This window comes from Acanthisitta chloris, unplaced genomic scaffold (assembly GCF_000695815.1).
Source record: "Acanthisitta chloris isolate BGI_N310 unplaced genomic scaffold, ASM69581v1 scaffold24870, whole genome shotgun sequence".
Classification (NCBI taxonomy): Eukaryota; Metazoa; Chordata; class Aves; order Passeriformes; family Acanthisittidae; genus Acanthisitta; species Acanthisitta chloris.
Genome location: NW_008650274.1, coordinates 1 through 14,012, shown reverse-complemented (window position 1 = coordinate 14,012; position 14,012 = coordinate 1). Strand labels below are relative to the sequence as shown.

The following is a 14,012-nucleotide window of genomic DNA, read 5'->3' as shown; positions in this document are numbered from 1 at the left end:
AATAATCTGTCCCTGAATGACCCTTCTATATTTTCAGATTCCTTCCCTTACAGTTCTGCTTCCCAAGGCCTTCTGTTATCTGTTTCACTGCCCAGCATATTATTCCCTTACTGCCTATCCCATCTGTTTGGTTTAGTTGCCTTTTCCTTCCTTGCTGTTGGCCTTCATACAACAACTCTTCCTTCTCTTCCCTTCCTGCATTCCCTGTCCTGCTCCCCTCACTGCAGCTCCCCCTCACCTGGCCAGGGCTCTGCTGCTCAATTTCTGAAAAAACCCTTAAGACAAAGGACAAAAAAAGCTGCTTTAAAAATTATTTAAAGCACTTTGGGGTGTTTCAGGGAACATAACACAGCAAAAGCTTTTAGCCTCTTTTAACTTGGTTCCCATTAAAACCAGTTCAGATCAGGGTTATTCTTTGAACTGTTCCAAGCAGACAATAAGTTTCCTGACAAGAAATCCATGAAATACCAAATCACGGAACATTTTAGTAATCATAACTGCAAGGTAGCCAATTCTGCCAGAAGGTCTCAAATCTCAATTTGCAAAGAAATAGGCTTCCCTCCCATTTGTCAAGCTGCACATCTCACCTAATAATTTATTTCACCACAATTCAGCTATTGCTTTTGCAGTCAATGGGAAGAATTTCCCAGATCCCCTTCACATTCCTTCTACAAAACTAGTCCAAGCACAGTGAGAAGGTACTGGGCACTGAGTGCATCACAGGAGATGAAACAGTAGCATCAAATGGAAAAAAATGTGACTATAACCAAATAAATAAAGCCAAGGAAGACAGAGTTTCAACCTTGCTTCTTCCTCAGAAGTTTAACTGTCCACTAACTCCTGCAAAGGATAACTCCATAACTCCAGAGTATTTACCTACTGCAATCAAATTCCAAGCAGCCACATCAACCATTTCCCTGCCCAAGGGCTATGAAGCTTACTAAACTTTATCATCCACACACTCACACACAGCTACATTAAATACGAGTGGAAAACAATATAGTCTTGTACTACAAACACAAATTTACCAGGCAAACAAAGTCAGCCATGGAAAAGCAAACAGCTGTTGAGTGGTGCATGCTTCTCTCCCAACTCTTCCTCTCATCCCAGCTGCTACAGATCAATATCCATTTGTGAGGCCCATTCTCCTCATCTACCTAAGAGCAACCCATTGTTTGAGCTGAGTTTCCACCAGCCCCACTCCCACTCATCCAGCTGTCTCCCTCTCCCTCTTTTTTACTTTAAACACTGCAACTCAGGAATTTGTCCCTTGACTCTTATTGTTGAGGCAGAAAAACAAGAAATCCATTATTACACATTTCCAGGCAGATCCAGTTGAGCATTAAACCATCAGAGTTCATTTTCAGGAGCAAACTCATTGGCTGGATATGACAAAGAACTCAGAGCTCAATGTATACAGGAGCAGACATTCAGTTTCCAAACTGATCTTCACTGGCTCCGAAGAAGAAGGGGCAGCAGATGAGTAAATAACATTGGGTGTGTTCCAAAACCAAGAATTTTTTTATGACAGCCTTAGTGATGTTTTGTTTCTCCTGGCCATTTAATGCATTTGGCAAGCTTCAAACAGTTGGAATATTTTTCCAGTGAGGTATTTGGATCTTAAAATAAATTTAAAAAAAAGTCTAGATTTTTTTATTACTTCATTTGAGTGTGTCACTTACTCTAACATCATCACTTCTAGTATTAACAGAAGTAGACTTTACAGCAAGGTTCCTGCCCTCTGCTGAAGCACAGAATGATAAAAAAGAGTCAGTGATGTTAAGCTTCACATTCAAAGTAATGGATGCAGTAGCCTGGAGCTGCAGAGAGTCACAGAAGCTATTTCAGGAGCAATTTATAGCTGAGCTTTATAGAGAATAAAGTTTTGACTTCTTTACTGCTCACTTGTGCATGCAAACAGCTTCAGAGGAGGTTTTTTTGGTGTTTCTTAATGTTAAAATATTTGCCCTGAACAGTGCTTCCACAAGGAAAAATTGAGCTCTGAAAAACCAGACCATGATTTCAGATATTAAAGAATGATACTGTCATGCAGCTTTCAGTCAACACACTCCCTCCTCTGACTGGGCAGGGATGACTGAGCAAGAGCTCACATTTCCAGCTCTACATGTGAAACCACAATCCAGATCTTCTACAGACTGCCAGATTGCTCAGTTTCAAGAGATGTCAAGGCCAGGTACTTGGAATGCAACAAAAAAATCCCCTCCCCTCTTCAAAGGAAGAAAAATGAGGTCACCTTTCAGCATCATGAAAAAGCAAAAAAGGTATGTACACTCAAGGGATTCGTAGGGAGAACGGCAGCAATTTTCCTTCAAATGCCTAACACTGCAAAAGCTAGAGAGATTTTATACCCCCCACCCCAAACATAGCCTTGTAATATCCTTTCATCCCCAAATAAACATGCACAGTGCATACACTATTGTTTCCTTTCCAAAGTCTGTTTTTGTTAAGGCAGCTCTTCCCTGAACTCATATGGCAGCAACAAACCCAAAAGGTTACATGTGTCATTGCTGGTCTCATCAAGAAAATCCCTTCCAAAAATGACTGAGAGCCTGGTACCTTCAGCACCACAAACCTTGCAGGGAGCACACAGGTGAACTTCAGGCTCCCACTGCCATGAGAATCAGATTTCAACACAGTCACACCAGGAGTGTTTTCTATAATTCTGTGTAAAGGAAGTGCAGCTCTCAGACTGAACTAGGTAAAAGCTCACAAGCAGCAAGTAAGGCTTATTACATGTGACCTTCTCACACAGAACCTATACAGAACTCCCATTAAACATCATCAAAACCAAGCTTCCTTTAGACAGCCTTGCTGGTTGACAGGGGGGAATGCAGAGCAGCAGCTAACTGCAGAGCAGTAGCAACTTCCAAAGTGTTGATTTTTAAAAACTGCTTGAACTGTGGCTGTCTTCAGTACTCTAAATTCTAGGGTTTTTAAAATCAGGTCTCAACAGCACTCGCCTTGCATGAAAAACAATACTAAAATCCATAGCCATACGAGCTGGCAACAGGCACTACAGCACCTCTCTCTTAAGGCAGCAAGAAGAGCACACACATTACTGTCTCAAGATTATATTAACCACATTTCCTGCAGATTTTCTACTTAACCACCGAGCTGCAAAAACCAGACTTTCAAACAGCATCACAAGTTAGTTTCAGATGTTTAAATGACTCTACCAGGAGCCCAGAGATACCAGAGAGGCAGATGCCAGGGTGTGACACTGATGCTCTAAAATATCATAGAATCATTTAAGAGTTGGAATGGACCTTACAGATCATCTAGTCCCAACCCCCTGCCCTGGCAAGGACACCTCCTCACTAGATCAGGTTGCTCAAGGTCTCATCCAGCCTGGCCTTGAACACCATCAGAGTCACAGCAGCCACCACGTCCCTGGGCATCCTGTGCCAGTGTCTCACCACCCTCAGAGTAAAAAACATTTTTCTCACATCCAACCTAGACTTTCCCTCCTTCAGTCTGAACCCATTACCCCTTGTCCTATCATTGCAGTTCCTATATTTCATGACTGAAGTACTTAGAGAAGGATTTATTTCCCTTTAAAATAAGAAAACCAAAGCAAGGTAACCCTGCAACTCTTGTACTCTGAAGCAACTTGTGTTAGAGATATTTAGTCTGAACCTTCTCAGCACCTGCTTGAAACCTCCTGCAGTTTAGCAATATGATACAACTTCAGTGATTACTGCAGAGCAGAACAAGACCAAAGAATTCCAGACAAGGGAACTTCCCCATAGTCATTGCAAACATGCAGTACTAGTAAAGCTTTATATGATGGCCTGAATGAAATCAATCCTAGTACTTTATGCCTTTGACCAGGAAAAGTGAACAGGGAAAGGGAATATGGACATCTTTACGATGGGCACTGACCCTGAAGGTGTGAGAAAAACATTATCAAGCTGCTGCACATTACATTCTGCCTCTTAAGGAGCTAAAAAAAAAATCCTTACATACATATCCGTTACATACACCACCTCCCCTCAAAATCCTGTTTGATGTGAAATGCAACTGGTGATAAAGCATAGGAGAAATTTTTAAAAGCCAAGTACTCCCTGCCATTTCAGTCTCCAATGCAGAAAAGAATGAGGATATTTTGCTGAGAACAATTTTCTAAGACACATTCCAGAAACAGCAAGAGGGTCAATAGACACACTGTCTTCTGGGTTTACACAGACAAAAAATGCAGCTCCTCAGGGCTGTTATGGTGGGAGTGATATGAATAACTGAAAAGGGCAGAAAAAAACTTTGGCTGCTGTTCAGCTGGTCCACACTAAGTGGAACAGTTCAACTTCTCAGCAGTTGCTCTCGTCCAGAATGGCAGAGTTTCCAGTCAAAACTTTGGTGTCACTTTATTTCTCCTTTCTTTTCTCCCATTCTGCACCCCCTCTTTTCTTTCAAACTCAGACAGCATGTGAGATGCCTCCCTGCCAGGCCACTGCCTGCCAAAACAGATCTGTCTTTGGTAAATCCAAGATCAGACTAAACTCCAAACACACACAAAAAAAAACCAAACCCACCCCTGCCCCCTCCCCTCAGCTACCCAATCCCTTCAAAATAGCTTAATGATAAAGGCAGACTCAGAAACACTTCACCAATCTCAGGAATGCTTTCAATTGCTCACAGACTTTTCAGCTGCAGGCTCTGGTCCTGCCTCAGCCACTCTGTGACCAGGGGCACCATCACCAGTGGCAGCAGGAGCCTCTTGGTAGCAGCAGCACTGGCAGCGTTTGCAGAATCACTAATAACAATGGGCATCCTGCCACCAACTTCAAAACAGGGCCAAGACTTCAGGCCTGGATTTACATAGCCTCCAAATCAAGCTCCACTGTTTACTATTTTACAATAACCAGTTTGGTCTCTCTGAACTGGCAAGCAGAAAAAAGGATTGGAAATTTGCTTTCCTGAAAGCAAACGAGGTAGAATGGGAGGTGCAAAATAACAGAAAAACAAAGAGAAATTCTTTCTTTTAACATTAGAGGAGGTGGGGGACAGTTTCTGGACCCCTGAAATCCTTTGGCTGAATAGAATATGCAATGAGCAAACCACTGACAGGGGATGGAAAAATCTTCATCACATCATCTCAGGAATTGTTATCTAGTGCAGTTGCCTTGCACATAATTTTGCCAGAATATAGAAGCACATACTAACAAGAGATATCCCAAAGCAACAGCTCCACTGAAGCCCTAACAAGAAAGATGGACTAAATTAATGGAGCTGGAAAAGTACCACACCAACACACTGCACGAGGCTCTACCACCGCTCTAACTGCTCTAGCAAGTCTAGTTTCTTACAAAAGAAGGAGAACCTCAGCAGGTGGAAGGTTATGGGAACTTGAGGGAGAAGGTAAAAAGAGAAGACATATGTGGAGCAGTGGCCAACAATGTTTAAATGATTTCTGGAGGTCTGTTTAGCTGTGCTACATAAGCAATTAAATTCTGTGGTGTATAAATCTGAGTATTGAAATAAATAATGGAAATTATTTCTTGAATATAAATAATGGAAATTTCAGGACTGTGTAAGAGATTGCTTAGCTCATACTTGGAATACTGGGCACAGTTCTAGTCATCTCTCTCCAAGAAAGAATTTACAAACACAGCCAAGGCAGAATGGACGGTCAGGGTTGAAGAAAGTTACCAGTGCAGATTTGTTAGCCTTAAAGTCCAACTTTACTATACAATACATTCATTTGTCTCTTGGAGAGGTCAATTAGTCACCAGCAATGCTGAAAAGGCAGATGCTCTCAGCTCTCCTTCACCTCTGTCCTTAGCAGCACTGTGGGCCCCAGGCCTGGGGAACAAAAATGTGGGTTGTCACTGTCACTGAAGGAAGAGATGATATTTATTAAGTTCTCCAGCCACTCCTGCTGGAGTCATTAACTCTCTATTGAGTAGAAATCGACACTCTTAAATTAGTCATGATTCCAAAAGGGAAACAGCTGCTATGCAGAGCGTGTCACAGACAGCAGGTTGTAAACAAGGCTTACTCTTCCAGAAATGCAAATTGCTGTCCTGAGGGACTCCCAATGTTCACACACTACATCATCTATTAGGAAGGAAGTGGTTCAGGAAGGAGATGGGGGTCTGCATAACCCAGAGAAGTAATGTTGTTGTGAATCTAATGGTTTTAAATCAGGTTACCAAGCAAAGACTACACTTAAATTGATGGGAAAATCTGACACATGTCACAAGCAAAGACACAGGAGGTTTAGCCACTTCCACCTGTGGAGCAAAAGAAAAGCAGCTGCCTACTCAATGTACATAAAACTCACCACCACACAGAGAACATGGGAAAATCTTATGTAGTGTCTAACTCTCAAATAAATAAAGATGCTGCTGTTGCACCTCTATACAGAGAGCACTAAAAGTAAAGCCTCTGGAACTACTCACTGCAGTAGGCATTTGCCACATGAGCAACACAAACACTGTAAATCTTCTCCACCTTCCAATACCACTTATGCATGGCACTACATTGTCTAAAATACTGGTAAGTTCATTGTGCCAGTGGGTGCCTTGAGGAGGATAGGAGAGGGAGAGGATACAAGTCCCACTGTCACAGAGCAGATGACTTGGTATGCTCTGAAAAATTAGGTTCAGTAAGTAGTCACAGTCTGCAGAAGGCAGATACCCATAATCTCAGGTTTACTGCTGACAGCTTTTACTGACTAAACCTCAGTGACACAGGTGGTAACAGCAGAGCCCTGAGCTGGAGATGTTCCTCCACAGTGGTTTGTGGGGTGTCAGCAATGCACACTGCATCATCCAGCCCCACTCTGACTGCTGTCCTGACAAAGCATGTGAACTGTGTATGCAGAACTGTGCTGAAACACCCACCAGGGATGTCTCTAGAGCCCAAATAAAAACAGCTTGTTGCATCCCTCGTTGTGAGGATGTGTAAATTCTCAGTGATTTGTGTCTCTCAGCACAGCAGCCCACAGGCTGCAAAAGCAGTTACAGCTGGAAAAGCAGGGTCACTGCACTTAGAGCCAGGAAGATCAGTTTATTCCAGTTTGCAAGAAGCAGGTTTCTACACCTGTGTTCAGTAAGACTTTGCCAGTGATTCAGCTCATGGCTATCCCAGGCCCTGCTAAGTGGACATGTCTTCTATGGGTAAGGAGGGAGAGACTCTGTACCTTGCACTGAAATTCATGGTGAACACCCAGGGAATGTAGCATTAAGAGAAGAGAAAATGAAACTTCAAGGATGAAACTTCAGTATCTCTCTGTAGTTATATTTACAGGATTGAGAACTAATGCCATGGTGATATTGTATTTTAAGGCTTTATGCCTTTATGTAAATCTTAAGTTATTCTGGGGCTCCAAACACCTTGGCTACTGCAAAGAAAACCTGATCTGAAAGTTGCAGAGCAATGGGGAAAGCTTCTAGAGCTTTCAAGAATCTTGAGATCACTTCTGTTTCCCTCAGTTTCTCCACTTCAAAACCAAACAAATGCCAGTCCCTTTAAGTATCTCAGATTATTACCTATGGCCAACATATGACTGTGCTACCCTTCAGCAAAGAGATCAGACACCAGGTACCTCAGACTATTCTACTCCCTTCAACTCCTGAGCAAATTAAGATGCAAATCCTTCCCATGGTATGTTTCAGCCACCTCCTCTTGAAAATCAGATTCTGCAAAGTCCACCTTGAAAAGAAAACTTGAAAAGAGCCAGCTGGTTTTTAATTTTATTACAAGAAGTCTGCAAAGGCAGCGCTGGGTACCACATTATCCTGTAAAGATGTCAGCTTTTTAGTGACTGCAGCTCTGAAAAGAAGGCAGAAACAATAGAGCTCTGCCTTATATGTACAGTGGCTCTGTGCTGGCGACAGAGACCATTTCCCCAAATGGTCAAAAAATTGAAGCAGCTCCACTGTGGTTTTTGAAAGAGAACTGCTTTAAAGCACACATCCCACTGCCATCCAAAGGAAACAACACTTTCAGTGATACCTACGAGGCTTCTCGGAATCAGCATCAACACGTGGCACCATTTATTTAGTTTATAAGGATATTTTCAGAGGCAGTGTCCTGCCCTGACTTTGCTACAGTGAACTGACAAAACCTTTGTGCCAAACTGTACTTTGTCTTGACACTTAAACATCTCTGCAAGCACTGGCTGCTGGTAATTCAGAGGCACAGTGCAAACATGGAAAGAAGCTCAGGGGCCCTAATCCACTCTCCTGTGATTCCTGCCCACTGCAGAGGCTGAATGCAGCTTCTGCTCCATGCTCCTACCACCAAAAAAGGAGCTGGGAGGAAAAAAGGCAAACACACTGCTCTCTCCAGCATCAGCTACCAGGGTGCTGGCTGGAAAGATGATGGAGCCCATCCTGGCCACAGAAGTGGCACAGAAGGTATGTGCCCTCTGCATATTGAGCCTGAGCTGGTCCTACAGGAGTGTGGACCTAGGTACATGATGCCAAGACTGCCCATCCAGCCCTGAAAGGAGCTGGGAGGAAAAAAGGCAAACACACTGCTCTCTCCAGCATCAGCTACCAGGGTGCTGGCTGGAAAGATGATGGAGCCCATCCTGGCCACAGAAGTGGCACAGAAGGTATGTGCCCTCTGCATATTGAGCCTGAGCTGGTCCTACAGGAGTGTGGACCTAGGTACATGATGCCAAGACTGCCCATCCAGCCCTGAAGGACACCTAGGTACATGATGCCAAGACTGCCCGTCCAGCCCAACATCTAAGGACACACCTGAGGCCCTTTGCCAAACACTCCTGGAGAAATAAGCAGGAAAGTAACTCTTAATTGGGTCCTCTGCCATTATTCCAGTTACTTAACCCCACCCAAGTGTAGCACCAAGAGTTATCCCTTAGGCAAGGGATAAGTGCTGGTAGCTGGCAGCTCTGGCACAGAATTTCCTGCTGCAGTTGTCAAAGGCTACAGTGACTGAAAGATGAAGAGAAGTGAGCATTTCAGAGCCTCATACAGCTTTGCATTAGGGAACTGCAGCTGTATTCTCTTCTGATTGCATGTGTCATTGTGATCACTGCGGAATTTTAACTCCATTAATGCCACCCACTCTATAATGCATGATGCAAAAAATAGCTCTGGTGTCTGCTCATATTTGCAGGTACAAGCTGAAGTAGCCAAGGTGTCAATCTCAAACCGAAGAAACGAGGGCAACCAATCCCACTGCTTGAAGAGCATTTTGTTCTGCCAAAGCCAAGAGCATTGGCTCTAACGCAGCCAAACCGCTCGCTGTCCTGGCCAGACAGATTTCTGGGAGCTTTTGGGAATAGGGAGTGCAGCAGCCAAGCCATAAGGGGCAAGAGAAATCAGAACTGCTGCAATAGGAGGAGGTAAAAGTCATCCTATTGCTTCACTTGGAGCTGAGCAGTTCCTCCATCTCCCTGGAGCGAGGCGGGGAGAGAGCGCTCGGAGCACAGTGCTGAGGAAACAATATCCCATTCTGCACTGGGAGTTATGCAAGAGCCATCCCAGTCACACGGGCAGAGGGGAGCAAAGAAAGGCCATTATTCACAGCCTGACATGGATGAACCCAGTTTAACACATGCACTTGGAAAACACTGTTCGCTCTGTTCGGTAATATTATTTCACATTCCACTCATTTTGATAACCTTTTCCTTCTCCATCTACGCTGTTGACTGCCTGGAAAGTGGAGTAATGCCTTCTCCTGAGATCTGCCAACATGCATAACTAACAGATCTTTTTTTTTCCCCCTTTCAAGATACGACTGAATCTCATTTTGCAATAAATAATTTACTAATACATACAATAAAAAGCTAGAGAAAATTAGATGGGAAACCTCTCTGCTTTACTTGACAGGGAAATAGCACCAGAGTAGGGATTACTTCCCAGAATTTCTCTAACACTCCCATACTGATACACCACCAATACACTTCCATTCTCTCTGACCAGCCTTGGAAAGGGATGTAGAAATAAGGAGTTGCAGTACTCTATTTCTAACAGTAAGCCATGTCTTTATATCCCTTTGACATGGCCTCAGCTTTGGAAAAAATCTAGGGCAAGTCCTAATTTTATCGATGAAACAAGTATTCTAAAATCACTTTATACAGATGAAGCAGAGATGATCCCTCTCCGTTAGAAAAACCCACATGTGGTGTTACATCTTTAACAATCTGTACATGCATTCATCTGTCAAGTGCCCTGGCAAATCCAGAAGGCAACAAAGGATCAAATCTGCATGGTAAATTTGCAACTAAGAGCCAAACAAATTACAAGACCACAGAGGTCTTTTTTTTCCTTTGATATGCAATAGCACTTGGGGAAAATTTTCTGAGCTTGTTTTTCATTTACTGTCCTCATTTCTAACAGCATCCTTGATGCTATCTGCCACACAACCTCTGTGATGCTCAGCATACTAGAAACACATTGAGATCCCACAGATGTAAAGAAAAGTCTATATTTGATAGCTTCACAGAACTGAGCTAACTCAGAATAGAATGAAGAACACCTCTTGAGGAGCAAAACCTACATTTTACAAGGGCTACCTTGGACTAGAAAAGATCTCTTACCTATAATTCAATTTCCTTTCCTGTCTCTGCAACAAAATGTTAGGTATATTTTAAGCTTCAGCATTTTCTTTTTCCATTCTCTTTTGGTTGCCTTTGTGGTTTTTGGTTTTTTTTAAAGAGAAACCCTTTCAAGTGTTCTGGCTATTTTGTGCCTGTCTCAAACTCAGAGAAGACAAAACTGCCCTTACACATTGTAATATGGTGATTCTGATCTACATTAGTGCATCTTTTGAGCTGATGTGTCACACCATGAAGAGAAGCAATTTAAAAACACTTTATCCCCCTCCAGTGCTCCCTTAAGTTACAGGTATGTCATTGGACTTAGATGTTTAAACTTTAAGCATCCCATTTTGAATCAAAATAAAGAGGGAAAATATTTCCAGCCAGACATGCTGAAACAGGACTGGATGTTTAGAATTAAGTGTCAGTTCAAAAGCTTCCCTGAATGGGGCTCCATGTAAAAAAAACCACAAATGACTCTGCAAGCAGCCAGTAACCGAGAAATGAAAATAAAAGCCTTGTGCCATCTGTGACCAGCATGGATTCCAGCACCCTGCACAACATGGAAAGCTGTCCTGCTCTAAACCCAGGACCATGAAAAATAATGCTGGGAACACTTCAGCACAGCCAGTGACATTGGGACATTCTCCAAGTGCAGGAAGTTGGATCACAGAGGCAACAAGTGTGGGCATTGTTGCAGCCTCAGGGAGCCTCACAAGCCTGAGTGTCCCAGAATCTGGGGGGCTAGTGAAAACTGGTTTTGTATTTAGAGCCATGTCAGCAATGTTAAACTCTGGCATCACCTCCTGAACAAACCTGACTATATGTTTAGAATTTTTATGCAAAGGTTTCCGCAGAGATCTCCCAATTCTCAATTAACGTCTGGGCTGTCTCAAGCAAGGTGTTAATCCTCAGTGGGTTTAACCTACCAGTGAAATTAACGTCTGTCTCAAGCAAGGTGTTAATCCTCAGAGGGTTTAACCTACCAGTGAGATTGAGGAACTAAAGCTATCACATCCGTGTTTACAAACAGTCCCTCCACCCCGCAGCTTACCTTTTCCACATCTGCTTTTGTCACGTTAATGTCAGCATCCATTTTCTCGAAATACTGCTGGGCTCGATCAGCCTCTTTGCAGTCGCGCTCATGTCTCAAGCAAGGTGTTAATCCTCAGAGGGTTTAACCTACCAGTGAGATTGAGGAACTAAAGCTATCACATCCGTGTTTACAAACAGTCCCTCCACCCCGCAGCTTACCTTTTCCACATCTGCTTTTGTCACGTTAATGTCAGCATCCATTTTCTCGAAATACTGCTGGGCTCGATCAGCCTCTTTGCAGTCGCGCTCAAACCTCCTTTTGCTCTGCAATGGAGGAACAGAAGCTTTCCTTACAGGAAGGAATCAACACCAAAATCCACCTAAAATCCATGCCTGCTCCTAAACTGATCTCCTGTAACAACTGATGGATATCAGGACTCAGTTGTTTACACTGGAATACATTTTCATATCAAAGAACTTCAAAAAATGAAGTTACCAGAGACATATTTTTTGTTCCATTATTCAAGCTGCTTGATGCTACCAATATCACTTGTGTGTCGACATTTTTCCCCTGTTAGCATCTCTTCTGCTCCTGTAGATGAAATCACTCTCGTCCAACACTTAACTCCTTCGTTTCTATAACGTACAAGGGAGTTACTAATATCCATGTGTTAGCAAGGAGGACTTTGGTTACTGATGGACTCTATCTTATCCTCTCCTGTAATTACTGTCTCACTCTTCATTCATCACATGAACAACAACTCCAATGTAGTTACATTGGGGAAGCAGCACCTCACTCAAGAGATGGTCCCATTCAATTTATTCACACATTATCATAGAATCAACAAGGTTGGAAAAGACCTCCAAGAACATCAAGTCCAACCCTACTGTGGTCACTAGACCATGGCACTAAGTGCCACATCCAGTCTCAGCTTGAAAACCTCCAGGGATGGGGAATCCACCACCTCCCTGGGCAGCACATTCCAATGTCTGATCACTCTGTCCTTAAAAAAATCTCTTCCTAATATCCAACCTAACCCTCCCCTGGCAGACCTTGAGTCTGTGCCCTCTTGTCCTGCTGCTGGTTGCCTGGGAGCAGAGACCAACCCCCACCTGACTCCAACCTCCTCTCAGGGAGTTGCAGAGGGTGATAAGGTCTCCCCTGAGCCTCCTCTTCTCCAGGCTGAACACCCCCAGCTCCCTCAGCCTCTCCTGATTGGAGTTGTGCTCAGTATGAAGCTGTTCAGCTTTCAGTGCAGTATCAGAACAGGACCCTTAGGGACTCTGCAGTTCCAGCAATGCTTAGCACACTTTCCAAGTCATATCAAATGCAATTCTACTCATGATAGACACAGATCTCACAGAAAGCCAAATGTACTACCGTAACAGGCTTTTTCATGTCTACCAGTGTATTTAAGACAGCAAGGTTTAAGAATCCCATTTCTACACCTTTTATCCATACACTCTTTTTTTTCCTCAAATATGATATTTGGAATCATCTCTATGAAAACAATATAAAAACGACTTCAAAATCACATCTGAGTAAGTTGCCACTTACTGCTTCAAGTTGTTTCCAGCAAGTTTCAATATGTTGTTGTGCCTTTCTGCCATCATGGAAATGCTGTTTAGAAAAAAGAGAAAAAGAAAACATTCTGAACAACAAAAGAACAAACAGTCAAGTATGCTCAAGAAAACAAAAACCCAACCAGAAATCATTCTGACAGCTGCGTTCTGCAAGGCTGGCGAATTGAGCAGGTGTATGATGACTATCTAATGTCTCAGCAGGCTGCAGATGGATATTTGCATCAATTATAGTGGTTAGTTCGACTAAGGCTAATTAATCCCTTTAGCAATTCTACCTTGTATTGTTCTCTGTATCTCATAATTACTGGTTTCCCATTTCATGAGATCTGAAGCACTTTTATCTGACGAGTGTTTCTTTGGTGACGGACTGAACACTAGCTCTAAATTAAAATTTCTCTCTACATGAAATTCACCACGATGCCCTTGATTGGCACATTCTAACAACTGGTGTTTGCCCTGATTTTCATTCAGGCTCAACAAAAAACCCTTTTCTTCCTAGCTACTGACTGTGTGTGTGAGGGCAGATGTTCATTCCTCTTAAGAGGTATTCACTTCTGTGGGTCCCTCCAGAAACCTTCCTCTCCCATACATTGGGGGTGAGTGTGTGTGCACACAGCAAGGTGTTACAGTTTTAAATATGATGCACCAACTAAATTACACACAACTTTTCCTGACATGCCTTTTGGAGCAAGGCTCTTAATTGCAGTTGGTTTAAATAACCATTCCTAGCCCTTATATAATGGTCTTCATCAAAGATTCTGTGTCAGGTGTTACCTCCTCTGTCACAGACTGGTTTGGGTTGGAAGAGACCTCAAAGACCAACTCATTCCATTCTGTCATGGGCAGGGACACCTCCCAC

General features: G+C 43.1%; 1 protein-coding gene across 1 annotated transcript in view; it reads right to left on the bottom strand.

Moving 5' to 3' along the window:
• FNBP1 (formin binding protein 1) overlaps positions 1 to 13,190 on the bottom strand; it is a gene marked incomplete at its 5' end in the record, with an annotated part of 45,520 nt that extends 32,330 nt beyond the window's left edge. Inside the window, 2 exons of the mRNA XM_009084379.1 lie at positions 11,789 to 11,893; positions 13,128 to 13,190. Coding sequence (XP_009082627.1) covers positions 11,789 to 11,893; positions 13,128 to 13,190 — 168 coding nt within the window. The remainder of the gene's footprint in view (positions 1 to 11,788; positions 11,894 to 13,127) is intronic.
• Positions 13,191 to 14,012: the final 822 nt, after the last annotated feature.